The following is a 16,692-nucleotide window of genomic DNA, read 5'->3' on the forward strand; positions in this document are numbered from 1 at the left end:
TCGCTTAGATAATGATCATATTACAATGGTTGGTTAGTTGATTGATTAGGATTAATGTATTGGTCATTTCATAATGATATATCACTAAATCACGCTGCTCAAGACACCGAACAGCACACCCCGCACGGTCACTTATATACTGATTTATCTAGACCTACATTTAGCCTGTTACACATGTAAAATGTAATTTTTGTATTATATATATATAATAATTATGTATTTGGTATCGTCTATTATATATTCTCAGCAGTCCACTGAAACTTCATAATGTGACAAGGAATTCAGCGAACTAATGCGGGAGTCGAAAACAAATACATGTGTAATTGTGACATTTTACTAGGCGTTCTGGCTACGTGTATGACTACACATGCATCTCATTTGTGTCTTAAAAATAATTTTAAAATATCACAAACATACAAACATAAGAAAACAGGATTTCGCGTGCGTGAAAATGTTAATATTAAATTTGCACATAGTAAATACACATCTCGGCTATATGCTCTTTTTCAACGTATATTTGGCAATTTATTGTGACGACCTGACGTTAACAATTCGGTGAATCCTAGCATATTGCAACGAAAAAAAGTTATATGACTTTTCCGGATTCTGACTCGGCATAGGAAATCGTTTATTAGTATCGCCATCTCTATCAATTTGACGCTTGATTGGTGTCAACATGGAAAAGAATGCATAGACGATTCTTGCAACTATAAAAGAGTTCCTTTGAAGAAGCTGGCATTGGGAAAAGTCCTGCACTTCATAGGTGTTAGTATTTTGAAACAAATTTGATATTTATTTTTTGTTTGTAATTATTTGATAGATACTGGAATGCATTAGGCTTACTGTGCAATGGTTGACAATGATCAGCTGATCGCAAACTTAAAAAGTCACTACGATGTTACTTATATCACTCATTTGTAACATGATGTGTTATATCACCTGTATTTGACTTAATATTTCTATTATTAATCTGATCTGTCCCGAAGACTGTTTGTGATCAATATAAAATGATGGTATATTCTTTTCTTTGTCTTACTGACTTGCACATAAGTTCTATTAAAGGTCCACTACCTTTCCGAAACAGCTTTTAATTTTTAAAATGGGAATGGAAAACGAGGTCGATAATTTTGAAGAGTCGCAAAAGTTATTAACTTACCGTTAATACTACACTCATCATCATCGTAGGAAAAAAATAATTAAAATAAATAAAATGTTAATTTCATAACGCGGGTCGTCTTATGTTTCCCGCCGTCGTCCTAAATACCGCGCGGTAGTTGATTATTACTGCGCCAGACGGCAAAACAGCGAAGTGGATCTCGACATTTATCACATATTACGCAGGAAATCTTGCATTTGTTTGGTGTTGTTACCTCATCTTAGGCCATCGATATGTATATTCTTATGTTATTAATGTTTTTAAGAAACCTTTAAATATTGCTCCGGAAAGGTAGTGGGCCTTTAAATAAGAAGTTAATTCAAGTTTAAAACATATTGTTTCTACATCTTACCATGGTGTAATATGACATTTCAAGCATGAAAATATAAGTATTTTTACCTTGATTTTTCTTCCGAAAATCCAGAAAATAGCCATGTACTGAAATTTTAATATAATTTTAGGCAAAGCCTCTCTGAGAGCGCAGCAGTTAATCCATTCTTCCGTTTTTTTGTTTTTTTTTTAAAATGAGTAACTAAATAGAAATAAAGGATTTCCAACGGGGAAAGAGTAATCTCCCCTGACCCATCAGTCTTATCGATATTGACATGTGTTTTGTTTTTATAGCTTAATGGGAGCGCTGAATATTTGTACTGCTAGAAACCATTTATAGAATTATTAATTATTAGATTCATAGCTTTGCTGAATTACTGGCATTGAGTTTATAACAAGGAAAACAATATTGAACACTGGATACTTCTACTTTCACTTTCTGCAAAAATACGTGTCTGCGGCTACAAATTATATCTTATGTCATTCTCCATTGCCAGGCGGGAAATTCCGAAGCAACTGCTTACGTAAAACGGCTTTTAAGTTAAGATTCAGGACAAAATGTAGTTTTTAGATTCAGGTAAGAATGAATTGGAAGGTTTATCGTTCAATAATGTTTTTATTTTGAATTTTTCCAAGCGTTACTTGTTTGTTACTTTGGACACTGTCTTGCGCAATGCTGGATTTTGTGTTGACTTCCTGTTTCCGGTTTTTAAGAAAGTTTTTTTTAACTCTACATATATTGGATGATTTACATAGAATAACGTTACTGAGACACCTCTATCACAAGAGTTCGCTGTGCTCTCTAGTAGATATCAAATTATCCTCCTGTATTTTACTATCTTAGTATCGAGTAATACTGTATATCTAAAAACCCTTAGGCATTAAAGAGGTTAGCCTAGTACATCCAAAATGAAAGAAATAGTATATATTTGCCAATCTCTCTAATTAAAGATGCTCCACTGCTGACAAATGGTATTTTTCACTATCAAAAACAGGAGCAGACGATTCAGTATTTTTCTTCAGTTATAAAAGTTACTAACTTTACATCATTACCACCATTGAAAAGTTTGAGCTTCTAATTTTACTTCAAGTTAAAAATATGAAAAATAATTAATTGCATCCCGAAAAAAATACGTGGCACTATATATCCTATATGGAATGAAGTAATGATTGTGCATGCACCAAGGGCGAAATAAATTATCTTATGTTATTTTCTGTGTTAATTAGGCATATATATACACAATTAAACACCAATTATTGTTCAAATGATGAATATCATTTATGTTCTGTCGGCGGTGGAGCATCTTTGATAACTGTTTCTGTATACACAATACACATATAATAAAATTTAATTGTTAAAAATCAAAATGTCATCATCAGAAACATATGCCTCTCTGCAAACCTTAATCTGACATTAAGCTCCAACACTTAATTGTCAGTCTATTTCTTATTAGACATTATTTTGCTGAAGTATTACATATATAGTATTGTGCATACGAAGTATATAATCATTACTGCATATACACAAAATCCGAAAACACTTCCATATGATATATGAAAATCAATTTTACCTACACTGTGCTAATTTCTTTTAAATCAAAAATTTAAAATCAGTACTTAGTTGTGCATTATCATTCATTAATATCATTATAAATTTTAAAACAACTTCTTTCTTTTTTGGTACTAAAGTAAAACATGGATATAATGAAACTCTGGGGACCAACATAATTACTTCATTTTAAGCATAGTTTGTTATTCACATGTTACGGACATCTTATAATTATGCCGGGGACTGGAAAATAATATGTTATATTAACCATGAATTTGCTGTAAACATGTTTGTAACAACATGCTTCACTGGATATGTAATTTATTGAACTTTTCCATATCAAACTTATTATTATAATTCGAGTAGATAATAAAATCATGAGGTATAATACAAGTGTCGATGTGGATCAGCTGTTGTAATCAGAGACAATGAATTGATGAGTGCAGATCCGGATTGCCATTTGACTCTGTGTTTCTAATCTCCCTTTCAAGTTTTCAATTTTTTCTGATCATTGGTTCCATCAGAAATAACATATATTGTATGTAAAACAAAGAACATGATTTTACACGAACATTATCACTATCTATGCTAGGGATCAAACTTAGAACCACTGGCCAATACCCATATGGGTAAATATAATTACAAGTCTGACACCCGACTGATCAAGCAAAATTGTAGTTCTTTTAGCTGAGGGGTATATTGTGGATATATATAGTATTCACCAGGGTTACAAACAATTTTAATATTTAACTTAATCTAAAGTATTTCTTATTTTAGGCAACTATGGCGGACCGATTTCCTTCTCAGCATGTCTCAGAAGACGCAGAGTTCCGAGTAGATCCACGTTTTACTGATCTAAAGCGAATCGGTTATGGTGGAAATGGCATCATATATTCAGCCACAGACAGTGATTGTGATAAATCAGTAGCCATTAAGAAGCTGTGCTTTGTGGACAAGAAAAGCTGCAAATATGTATTACGAGAAATTCGGATAATGCGACGTCTTCAACATGAAAATATAGTTACAGTATACGAAATTTTGGGCCCAAATGGTTTTGCAATGGGGCGTCATGGCAATATCAATATTAATGAAATGAAGAATATATACATTATCCAAGAGCTTCTCGATATTGACCTCTACCAGCTTGTCCAGCAGGGTCAACTGACCGAGGAACATACTCGTCTATTTCTGTATCAGTTAATGCGAGGTCTCAAGTACATACATTCAGCCAACGTTGTCCATCGGGATCTCAAGCCTGCCAACCTCCTTATAAACGTAGATGATATGGTACTGAAGATAGCAGACTTTGGACTGGCCAGAGTTGTGGATACAGAATATTCACACAAGGTACAAGTCAATTATAAAATCTAGATTAACACTACTATAACCCAACTTTTATTCGCGTGCGATTTACTTTCGCTATCGACTAAAATTCGCAAAAGTTTATCTCCGTGAATTATGATAGATATGACTTAGTATGGTAGTGTATCATACTATGTAGTGTGTTCCGCGAAAATTCATCTCTGCGAATTTGTTTTGAACCAGAATTCATGAAATTTATAAGCTGCGATTAAAAGTTGGTTAACAGTATTCTGTAAATGTAGATATTTTAAGCATTTAAGCATTAATCAAATACAAATTTCATTTTCACACTTTTAGCACCAAAAAAATTTATTTTGATTGTTGCATTTTCTGTATTACATTTATATAGAAATAATGTGATTAATGTAATTAATTATTTATGCAGTTGCATATAATTCATTCTTGTCCAAATTTTTATGGTACATATATAAATATTTGTATTTCGGACAATAATCCATACATTATTTGGAAAGCGTGTACTGTCTCACCCAGGCCACTCGGTATCAATATTAATTATGTCCGTTTAAAGGGACAATTCAGTCTAAGAGAACATTGAAATTTGTACATATATCGGAAAAAACCAGTTCTAATGGGAATTAGATCAGTTGGTTTTACTGTGATATGACAGAAAAACCCATGGTGGTGAAATGTATGTGAAATGTTTTAACTCGCTCGCTGTCCGCCATTACACATTGTGGTCGAACATCTTGTATGCCGAACCCTGTCCCTTGCTCGTAGAGTATAATGCTAATTTTGTTTAGAACTGCTCAAATCGCTCTGACAGTAGTGTATTTATCTTATAAGGTGAATTGTCTTGCCTAAAAATTCATTTCATTACCTCTTCAGTGGTTATGTAGTTCATTTGTTTAACGTGCGTGACTTTGGCTCGGAATTTGTTACAGCGTACATATATTGTCCCTGCTTAATTGTATTGATCAACAATTTGTTATTACAACGGTATCAATCAAAATACTAAACAATGACGTGGAATTTGTCAATATTTTATGTAACCCGGTATATGTTTCATAAGAAATGTAGAACAATACATTTATGCCATATTTTGCTTTTAGGTTATGTAAAAGAATTAGCCTGAACGAATTATCCCTTTAAGCTAACCTTCCCACTCATCCACATACGTCTTGCACCATCACCCTATTCCACTCATATCTTTTTGACAATACCTCCCATTTAATCTTAGGTCTCTTTGATTCTTACACCTCAAATCTTTCCTCTGTATTTTTAAACCTTTCATTTACAGGTACAATCTTAAATGCAGGAGAAGTGTAAATTAACAAAGTTAAGAGTGTAAATCGTTAATCTGTGGTAATTGGTATAATTCAGGGTTTCCTGACGGACGGTGTGGGTACCTGCTGGTACCGATCCCCGGAGCTAATCGTCTCCCCCAGAGACTATACTAAGGCTATCGATATCTGGGGAGTTGGATGTATCTTCGCCGAGATGCTGACCTGTAAGCCGCTGTTTCCTGGCGCTAACGAGATGGACCAGATGGGTCAGATCATCGACGCTCTGTCTCTCAACGACAACGAGTGGAATATTCTTACACAGGTCTTACCGGGATCAGTTCTCCGACAAAGGTCGAAAGCTCCCAAACTCTCGCTTAGATCTAACTTCAAAGATTTCAGCGCTGATGGTGAGTGGTCATGATTTTATTAACAGGGGCTTCTGAACAAAACCAAATTCTTATAATTGTATTGATTAAATGAATTGATTTTATAAAATTTTATTATTAAAGGGTTTCATGTTGGTATTTGTTTTCCAAATTATTGAATTCATCAGTATATGTCCATGTATAGGATAATTTGTGATTTTATACACATGATCAATGCCAATAATGAAGATGTCAAATCACCCTCAGACAAAATATTTACAAACTTCCTTGTTTAGGCTCTAGCTCCTACTCCGTCTTTGTATATTAGAGTTACCTCCCTTGTATCTAGGTATTCATTGTGACATCATTATTTTGTAAGCAAAATCCACGTCATTTTCTTTAAAAAGTATGATGTTATGCTAGCACACATCTGACATCACAATCAATATATACCCTCAAGAGAAGATAATTATATATAATTATAACTTTTTAATAGGCAAAGGTGTAATGGGTCATGTGCCAAAAGTATAAAGGTCACTGTGACACCAATTTGATTTTTGGCTTCAATCAAAAATAGCTTTTTTCTGTTTGCATGCCTTTTTAAAACTATTAAAACTAGGGGACTAATTTGCAGATTTGTTTTTAAATTTTAAACTTAGATAAAATTTATTTCTATAGCTATTTGTTGATGATATTGAAGTCCTTTATTGTCATAAGTACATCATCATAAGGTTTTATTTTGGCTGTAGCTGTTGATCTGTTGGAGAAACTGTTGGTGTTCTGTCCTGGTCAGAGATTGACTGCTGAGGAAGCTCTCGCCCATCCCTATCTCCAAAAGTACAGCTGTCCAGAAGATGAACCAATCGTTATCAAATCCTTCCATATTGAACATGAGGTAATTATATAGATATTAGTATATACAAATTTCTGCTACTGTTGAATTCAGTATCTTAATTGACACCTTTTCGTTGGAAAACTAAAAAATATTTCATTTTGAATAGGTATGGTTTAAATATTTGACTAGAGTTACTGCCCTTGGATTGAAGGTGTGTGTTGATCATTGATCAATAATCATGATCAATGATGATAATAACAAGGCGTGTTTATATTTTGATGTAGAACCTATGTATGGTTTACTGTTGCCTAACTTATATCTAGACAGATATTATCAGGTTTGACTAGTATTATAGTGATAGAGAGATTATCAGAAATGGGAGGTCACCGATATTGAAATACACATCTATGACAATCAGCCTGATAATTTGCTAATCTAATTATATATGATTGGATTTTGAATTAAATATCCCCTGCAAACGCATTTTCCTAGGGGGGTGATAAAAGTTCTATTCCATAAGACTTTTGTTTCAAGTGTTTTGCATTGTCCTTTGTTTCTTGTATTAAAATGTTTTCTAGTAATAAACAGTTTTTCAACAATTTTGTACTTTAATATTTCTGAAATAGCAAATTTACTATACTTCAAATTCACTTGTACAGCAGTTTCAGAAATAAAGTATAAAACTATTAAAGGCCCATTACCTTTCCGGAGCAAAATATAAAGGTTTCTTAAAAAAATTAATAACATCAGAAAATGCATATCGATGACCTAAAATAAGGTTACGACACCAAACATATGCAAGATTTCCTGCGTAATATATGAAAACAGAGGAGAGTCAATTCGCTGTTTTGCCGTCTGGTGCAGTGATAGTCAACTACCGCGGGGTATTTAGGACGACGGCGGGAAACATAATACGACCCGCGTTATGGAAATAAACATTTTATTTATTTTAATCAAATCGTTCAGAAGGTAATGATAAATGTAGTATTAACGGTAAGTTAATGATTTTTAAGACTCTACAAAAATATCGATCTTGTTTTAAATTCCCATCTTAAAAATTGAAAGCCGTTTCGGAGAGGTAGTGGGCCTTTAAAATACCCAAAGTTGGTCGCTAAGCTGCTGATTTATCACAATTTTTGTTTTTATTTCTTCTTTAGATTGATGATTTGTCTCCAAAAATTTTGAGAAAAATGATCAACCAGGAATCAGTTGAAAAACCAAATCATTGTGGCAGCCATATTGAAGTTACCAGGGTAGCAGAAATCAAGGATTCCTTGGTGGAAAAACAGGATTTCTGTAATAAACAGGAGAGTGAGAATTTAATATCTTCGTCACAAGCAGCTTCCTCTTTGTCATCTTCGAAGTCAGTGTTAAAAAACTCAGGGATATCTAATGATAATCAGGAAAGTATTGATGACTCTCTCAACAGCAGCACCAACTCATTAACTGAAATTGAAATAGTCCCATCAGACGAATCATGTGAAGAAATTATACTCATAGAGGAAAATTATCAAAAGGGAATGCAGTTGAGTGTAGTGGTGAATTTACCTGATGAGGAAAACAGGAAAGAACAACTGTCTCCCAAGGAGGAGAAGTCTCAGGAGGAGAAGGAGACTGAAATTAAGGGAGATAAAAACACACAGGATGTAAAATATCTGTCTTCTCCAAGATCTCAGGGAAATAAGGGGTTAAAGAATTTCACATGTCCAAAAGTGAAAGATCGTCTCAACGAGGAAAAACGAGCAGAATCACCAAGGGATGACAAACCTAATAAACTGAAGGGGAAAATTGACCTTGAGGGTGTAAGGAGTAAAGGTCGCAGCAAAGACAAAACCAAGGGGGATAACTCTAAACACGAAAAAATGAAAAACAACAAAAACAATAAATACAGTGTTGAAACAAACCCAGATTTTGATTCAATGTATCGCTTACCAACAGAGCATTTGATGTCTCAAAGACGTAACAGCCGACGGGACCAACGAATTCCACAACCAACCAGAGTAGAGGACCAGTTAAAATTACACGAAAAGTTAAATGAAAAGTTGCGACTTGCTGAGCTAGAACGTGACTCTTGTAGGTGCTCAGGTGCCAGTGGTGGAAATGTGACATCTCCACAGTCAGAGTTTAGGGACGAAATATTTGAAGAGCACGTCCGTAGTCGTACAGGAAGTGGAAGTTCTGGATCAAATGCCTCTCGTGAGGACAGTCCAAGCTGTGAATTACCTCAGAGAAGGTTTGAACATTAATGTTGGCTTAAATTAGAAACAGCTTATTCTGATTTAGTATTATATCATTCACCATTCAGTATTTATAATTGAGTGCAATGGAAGTGTATTTTTTTTTGTGATGCATTAGATAGCATTTTTTTTATTAAAACATTAAAATTGACTATTATTCTATTATGGCCCTTTCCAAAGGGAACTGTTCTCCTATAGTGTTGTCTGTGAGGTATAGTCCCTGAGTCGAAGACGAGGGGACTACACCTCGCCAGGCCACACTATAGGAGAACTGTTCCCGAGGGAAAGGGCCATAATAGATTTAGTACGTCACATGACATTCATTATGACGTCATATATTTGGTCGCATGCTCATTCCCGGGGGACTATACTTTAGTATAGTTCCCGTAGTCAGGTATAGTCTCCCGTAGTCAAGAAGGACAGAGAACTGTCGCAAAATAGATCATGGCTGTTATCCAATCGCATTCCTAGTAATTTTCATGTGATGTACTAAATTCAGTCAATCATATCAGGTATTTTTCTACTAGGTTACTTGTTGTCATTAAACAATCTTAATATCAAATTATGTATTAAATATTGATAAATTTCAGAATTAGTGTTTTATAAATTTTTATTTAGATTATTTAGATTTTTCTGAATATCAATTTTTATTTCACTTTTCCAATATTTAAGAAAGCCATATTTTACTTGGTTATAGCTATAGGAATAACATGTTTTTGAAATCTTAACATTTGACAATTATGATTGAAACTTTAGTGGAAAAAAATTATAATGTAGATTTCATCTAATGATTATAAACTTTGTTAAAAAAAATCACCGCTGTGTGGTTTTTATGAATAGGATATCATTAGTTTTACTTTGTATTCGTACTAAATCTAACTAAATCTGATTGGCAATTTTTTTTCTTACAATATATCGTACCTCGTAAGAAAGGGCTGTTATCATGATCATGATTACAGTCACAGGTTGGAAAAAGATTTTTTTTTTTTGAAAAGCAGCAACAAAATTTAACTATGATTATGTAAAAGCATTTCCTGTCACAGTTATGTTTTTGAATTCATCATGTTATGAAACAAAAATTTTGCAACATTTTATGAAAATCGCAATGTGGATTCACAAAGTTTGGTTCCTTTTTATACTACACTGAACTTAAAACAAAATGGTGACATTAATGCTTAAATTGGGCATGTAAGAGAAGGCATTTCAAAGTTTGCAGAGCTTGAACAGTAGATTTTGTGTTCAAGACATCAAATTTGAATATGACATCAAATCTAGATTTTGAAACACAGTGGCGTCGCTAGCAGCAATTTAATGTGCACGCGAAGTGGAGTCCGAGCGCCGAAGGGGCGAGAAAATCGTTGTTTGGGGGTCAGTGGGGAGGCCCCTCCCCCTAGAAAACCCCTCGATTTAGAATGACAGAGATGAGTTTTACGATATATATTTTTATGATTTTAAATCGTTCTTAACGAAGGCTAGTAATTTTGAGAAGAAAAAATAACACTGAAACGAACTAATTCATATTGCAGATTGAAAATTATCTATATTAAGAAATCATTATTGTAAATGTCGCCGAAGGCGCGAGAATTTTTGTGTTTTGGGGGTCCCAAGTCAAATAATTTATTTTTTGTAGAATTGATTAATGTGTACGCAGTTGCGTTTTTGCGTCAATGGTAGCTACGCCACTGAAACATAAACATGAACAGATTTTGGCTATTATGTAGCTTTTTATTTCCTTTCAAGGACATTGAAATATAAGCTAGGACCCTATCGGAAACCTATGATAATACTGAAGTTAAAATGCAACAACACTTTTAGGTTTTTTCCCCCTCTTGAAGAGAGAGGAGCCTTTTATGTAATCACTCTGGCATGGTATAATCCAGGTTAAGGTTCAAGTGATGATATGCTCACTGCTATCTGAAACATTGATTTCTAAATTATGCGTGTTGTAATGAGTATGAGAACTATCATAATACAGAAGAAAATGCTGGATTTGAAAATTTCAAGATGCTCAATGGGCCTTGAATCTTTTAATTAAGGTTTTGGTCCAAGATGTGAAATGCTGTTATCTCTAACAACTACCATTGATTTCAGCATAGATATTGGATTATAAGTCTTGCTCTTGGCATGGACAAATATTTCAAGGATGGAAAATTAGAATTTTGAGAATTTCAAGATGCCCATGAAGACAATTTGTACTTTGCATAGGGCTTAGTTTTACATATGTTGTTATAGATATGGGAAATTATTTTAGGGGTAAAGCGCAGGATTTTGAAAATTTCAACAGACTTATTTGACTAAAAATGTACAAGCATGATAATTTTTCGTGTCTTTAATGGTTGCTGGTGGTGAACTTTATTGTTCTCAAACAGCTCTTTGATAAAGGACTGAATGTTCCAAGATGTTGTCTTTATTCTATTTTCAAATTGTCAGAGAATCATGATCAATGATACATGTAAAACACTGCATCTAGATATTGCCGCCTAATTGAACTTAAATGCTGTGTGAAAATATCAATTTTGAAATTTCATTGAAATTCAACACAGGGATATGAATTTATATATAGTATTGATTCAGTTAAGATTTAAGCTTCTGTACTTTATCTTCATTTCAATAGAGTAGTTTTAAAAACAGCAGTAACAGATATCAAATGTTGGAATCCTAGTACCGTTTCAATCTTAGCCAAATAATACTGTCAAGGATTTATAAGTGAGAAGGATTCGTGTCTGTCTCTTTACACTACTAAACACCACCCGAGACGCCTATGAACCGAGAATAAAAACAGTTTATCTCAACAAATACTTGCCTTATCGAGTCAAACGAAACACCAATGTAAAGTTTGTTAAATTTCACAACGTTTATTACTTGCTTTAAGAACGGAAGTTTTAGAAGACATGTTTTAAATTTTTGTTCAAAAATATGTTCATGAAATGTCGGCCCCGCTTCAAAAAGTAAGACAGTCACCCTCGCACCCACAAACTGCATCAAAGGCTGCGCTGGCGGATATCAAAGGAAAATCAGTCGTCGCCCAATGTCACGGTCAGTGCACAAACACAAAAGCTCCTGGGTTGTTCTTCCCAAAAGTCCAGTTTGACTTATCCTTCTCATATACATCCTTGAATACTGTTAATTGATATTCTTGCCTTGTTTATTAATTATGATTAATATTGATTTGTAAGTATATTTATCAAATGATGTGAATGAAATTATTGAATAAAATACAAATTAAAAAGACCTCTTTCTGTTGTGTTCAGTTCACCATTGTTCTGATCACCTTTCGTCCTTGGTCCGTCCTTTTGTCAGTGGTCTGTCCTTTCGTCCATCCTAAGCAATTAGTGTGACCATTGTTTCTCAGAAAGTAGAGTATGGATCTTTCTTGAATTTCATATACATGTAAAGCTAGATTCCCCTAGGACTGTTTTAAATTTCTAGTTGTGCATATTGCATTTTGGGCTTCATCAGTCATCAAGATAGGCAATGGAACCATCTTTGATTTAGAGAGTTTCCAATTTCATTTGTTAACGACATCATTGTTATAAAACGTAGATATTATATCTTAATATGATGAATATATACGTAATTCAAAATTAAAAGTTATTAATTACAATATGCGATATAATATAACAAAGTATTCAACATGCGTCATCAGAAATATGCAATGCATCATTATATAACAAAGACAAAGATATTCTTAACATGAAAGTTACAACGAGAATCTAGAGGCAAAAAAATGATTAACTCGATAGAACTATTCTTAAACTCAGAAGGAAAGTCACGTGTTTAGATGACTCGGAATTTGACCCTCATGCACCAATGCCTGGACACCCACAACAAAGTCATGGTGTAACACGATTCTCGAATTCCTACCCGACACCTCGCACTCTATCCACGAACCAAGGACTGATGTCGACGCTCTAACAAAAGGTATCGGAGAAAAAGTGACACTTTTCATTTTAAACAAAGTTGACGAACAAATGTCGCATTTAGTGGATGCAGATGAACACCGTGTTTACAGCTCAAATAACGTAAAAACGAACAGCCGTGCAACCTATGACCCGTGCACCGTACAACAGTAACGGGAACTACTACCCTACCTTTGATCCGCTCAACCGTGACCCTAACAGTGTCGCCAACCTTCTACGCAGCATCTAACAAATACCAATATCCCGCAGTGCAGTGCAAAGCTTGGATCTGGTCAACAGTCTAACGGTACTACCAACATTCCCTATATCCAACTTCTAACCCGGTATCAACGAATCGCGACAACCGAATATATACGCCATATTCTACAACACCAACGGATCCCGGAACGCACTGCCAGTGGCTCTCCACTGTACTATCGGCCCGTCTAGGTACCCACCAGTGTCTCGGTTAATTTTTGTGGAACAACCAGACCCCACAGCTGAAAAGGTAGAAAAGTCGGTCACAGGTCCCCATTCAGTAAACAAGTACATTCAGATAACCTCACATAACTGTAAAAAACATCAATACCAGTGAACTTGCTATCTGGGAACTAGCACAGATATCTGATATTATACTCTTACAGGAGCATTGGATGTTTGATTGTCAATTATCTACCCTAAATAATGTGCATCAGGACCGCTTCGGTAAAGGGAAAGCGTTCGGTACCCATGATCCAATACTGCCTATGCAAAAGCCCCGTGGATACGGAGGTATAGGGATTCTATAGAACAAGAATGTAGACCAATACTGTCGGATTCTCGGCGAAGGAGGAAACCGTATACAAGGCATTGAGCTTCACGAGGATAAAGGCCCTTTCATAGTGTTATCTGTATACATGTCGTGTAAAGGTAGAGGTTCACATACGGATGAATGTCATAAATGCCTAAGTCGAATTCGTGAAATACAAGCCAAATTTGCCTCAACCCATCAAATTGTGATCGGCGGTGATTTCAAGGAAAACCCGAATGGCTCCAACATCTGTGCAAAAGAAATACGTCTTCTCATGGATGAGTGTGATGAGTGCAGAAACTTCGTCATCACTTCTTCTTGACCAGTGATCATTATTCCTACGATCGGCAATGTACTGCGATCGGATGTATGCTAGCATCAACAAAAAACAAAGAAGACACTGAATACCAAATGAGAAAAGTTTGAACACTCGATGACGTAAAAATGCCTATTTGTTAATAGTACTACCCATATCGTTGTATCAGGATTTGGCAAGAAATCCGAAACGGCGTTAGGTCGATCTGGATATAATGTTAGTACACAAACATGTAATCATCGTTCAACCACAAGAATAAATTCCGGATGGAGAAACAATGACATTAGTCATGGACAACACTGACTGTAGACCCGGCTTCACAATGCTCAAGCTTCTTCAGTGGGGTAGAACACATCCCCCTTCTATTTATGATGCGCTTACACACTACCATCGATCATTGTACTTGTCCAGTGTAGTATACACTACCTTCATGGACCCTGCACCACATCTGTATGTCCACATCAACGTGAAAGAGATTACACCTTTTCCGTTGTCGTTCGTGGCCAGATTGTCTGACTGACCTCCGGCACCGTACCAGACATTTTGTTTGGCCCCCGAGACACTTAGTCGATCGCATCGTCCGATACGGTTGTCATGTTGTTGCCATTGGTGATAAGCATTTAGATCTGCTTGGATTACAGTTGCGGATTTCTTTGGCAAAGGCTGAAAAATATCTTGTAACATCTTTTAACCAAGTAACCACGTACAGTTGAAAACGAACGCCATAATGAAAATGTTCCTGAAAGAGTGCATTGAACGTGACCAGAACGTGAGAGGGCTACTCTGCTCTTATTTCATAAAGACAGTAGTATTCAATGCGATAGAACATTCTAAACGTTCTTTGCGGGTAGTTGGAAATATAATGCAGTGTTTTGGACATTGTTACAACATGCTTCTGGAGTTCGTGCAAACGGGGTACTGCCCTAATTATTTTATTCTCTTTCACAACCTATTCCGTACGAAGGTCACTGGAGAAAGCAAGAGAATTATCACCAGTATGATTATGAAGTACAGAGATACGAATTTATCGTGGTATTGTGAATGTTTAAGTCTAGATCCTCTTAGTTTGATATCAAGTCCAAATTTACTGCTTGTAGAAGAATTGCGTCAGGTTTACTATCTACATTCGAACTACGATTACATTCGTCGTACCGACACTGGTTTCGTCTTAAATTGGCGACCAAATTATTTCTAGAATCATCCAGCGACACTTATCTTGATGTCGCATCAATTTTCCTCATGCATTCTATAGCAGATGCCGTTAGGTTGAATCTTGGACAAATACTAAGAAGAAAAACTTCTAATAAAGATACCTATTACCAGACCAGAAAAAACAAACGCTTGCTTGAATTGACGGCAACTGCAACTGTAAGTCGAGGAATTTTATCACTAGCCACCTTCTATTACAATGTAGGTTGTTACAGCAAAGCTTGCGAAGAAGCAACTTGCTTATTAATCGCATGCCAAAAACGTACATCACTATCATGATTTTGTACCCAGGATATATACCGAAAAACAGTTATAGGAAAAGGATTCACACATCTTCAGAAATCACAGCAGTTTTATGTGCTCGACTACCAAATTCGTGAACTAATGACCTTTATCCAGAGGAATTGCGTTTAGAAGTAATCTACAAACATATGCTTGATGATATATTCCTCCCCCAGTTCCATATGGGATATTTTTGCTGCTCCTTTCCACTGCCAGGCTCGGAAATATAGACATGTCTTGGATTTTAATGATCGACCTATTACAAATAGGAACCAGTAAAATCTATGGGATGTCGCATTATCCAATCATACAAAATCTGGTAGGAAATATGTCACCAACTTCTTGGTGACATAGAACTAGCTATCAGAGCCTTTAAAGAGTCATGCCTGGAATTCAAAGACAACCGTGCTGCTGCAAAAAGGTTGCAGAACTTAGTGAAAAGCAGAGTGGACGGCTTTACGTTCAGGGTACAGTAGACGGACTGGGCTGTAACAATATACCATGCCATAGCCACGTGACAAATGATACTGACAAGGAGTCCATGAATGGTGGTGATATCGATTATATTCATTTAACCAAATCTATGTACAACGTAGATCCAGTCAGTTGTGATTTTGAAATAAAAACGCTGTGAATATGCATTCACGTGCTATTTAAGACAGAACTGTGAAGGTAGTACAGTTGTGTTCAATGGAGTGAGACGACAGGTTTGCCCGTTGTCAGTATAATGTGACCGGATAAGGTGTGGTAGTCTTCAGCAGCAAGCTTCAGTGATATGGCACTATAAAAAGCGCATCAGTTCCACTATACAAGAAGATACAACATGAACATTCCGCAGTCTCCCAAAACACGCACCTCGCACTTCACACACGCTACATACTGCATATATGGGAGGTCGTCCTTACACGATCCTGGCTGTTAATAGGACTTTAAAATGATCAAATAAACAAATAAACAATTGAACAATTGTGGTCAATGGAAAACAGGCAAGAGACTAAAGGGCCTAACAGTCGACTTGGTTCTGATTCAGAATACCACAGGGATAAGTCAAATTTGGATCCATGCATTCAGACTCTTGATGTCAGTGAGGGCAAATGTGTACATGTTGAGTGAAGATT

General features: G+C 35.5%; 1 protein-coding gene across 1 annotated transcript; it reads left to right on the forward strand.

The window, feature by feature from the left end:
- Positions 1 to 656: 656 nt before the first annotated feature.
- LOC138333794 (mitogen-activated protein kinase 6-like) lies at positions 657 to 12,316 on the forward strand. The gene is made up of 5 exons (XM_069282392.1): positions 657 to 765; positions 3,813 to 4,382; positions 5,739 to 6,048; positions 6,756 to 6,901; positions 7,999 to 12,316. The coding sequence occupies exons 2-5, from the start codon at positions 3,819 to 3,821 to the stop codon at positions 9,085 to 9,087; spliced, it is 2,109 nt and encodes a 702-aa protein (XP_069138493.1). The 5' UTR covers positions 657 to 765; positions 3,813 to 3,818; the 3' UTR covers positions 9,088 to 12,316.
- The last annotated feature ends 4,376 nt before the right edge of the window (positions 12,317 to 16,692 follow it).

Source organism: Argopecten irradians, chromosome 10 (genome assembly GCF_041381155.1).
Source record: "Argopecten irradians isolate NY chromosome 10, Ai_NY, whole genome shotgun sequence".
Lineage (NCBI taxonomy): Eukaryota > Metazoa > Mollusca > Bivalvia > Pectinida > Pectinidae > Argopecten > Argopecten irradians.

Excerpts from the sequence above, each read along its gene's own strand:
- LOC138333794 (XM_069282392.1), top strand. The coding sequence starts at position 3,819 with ATGGCGGACCGATTTCCTTCTCAGCATGTCTCAGAAGACGCAGAGTTC. Across the intron at positions 6,049-6,755 it reads CAAAGATTTCAGCGCTGATG|CTGTTGATCTGTTGGAGAAA; the intron begins GTGAGTGGTCAT and ends TTTTGGCTGTAG. Across the intron at positions 6,902-7,998 it reads CCTTCCATATTGAACATGAG|ATTGATGATTTGTCTCCAAA; the intron begins GTAATTATATAG and ends TTTCTTCTTTAG.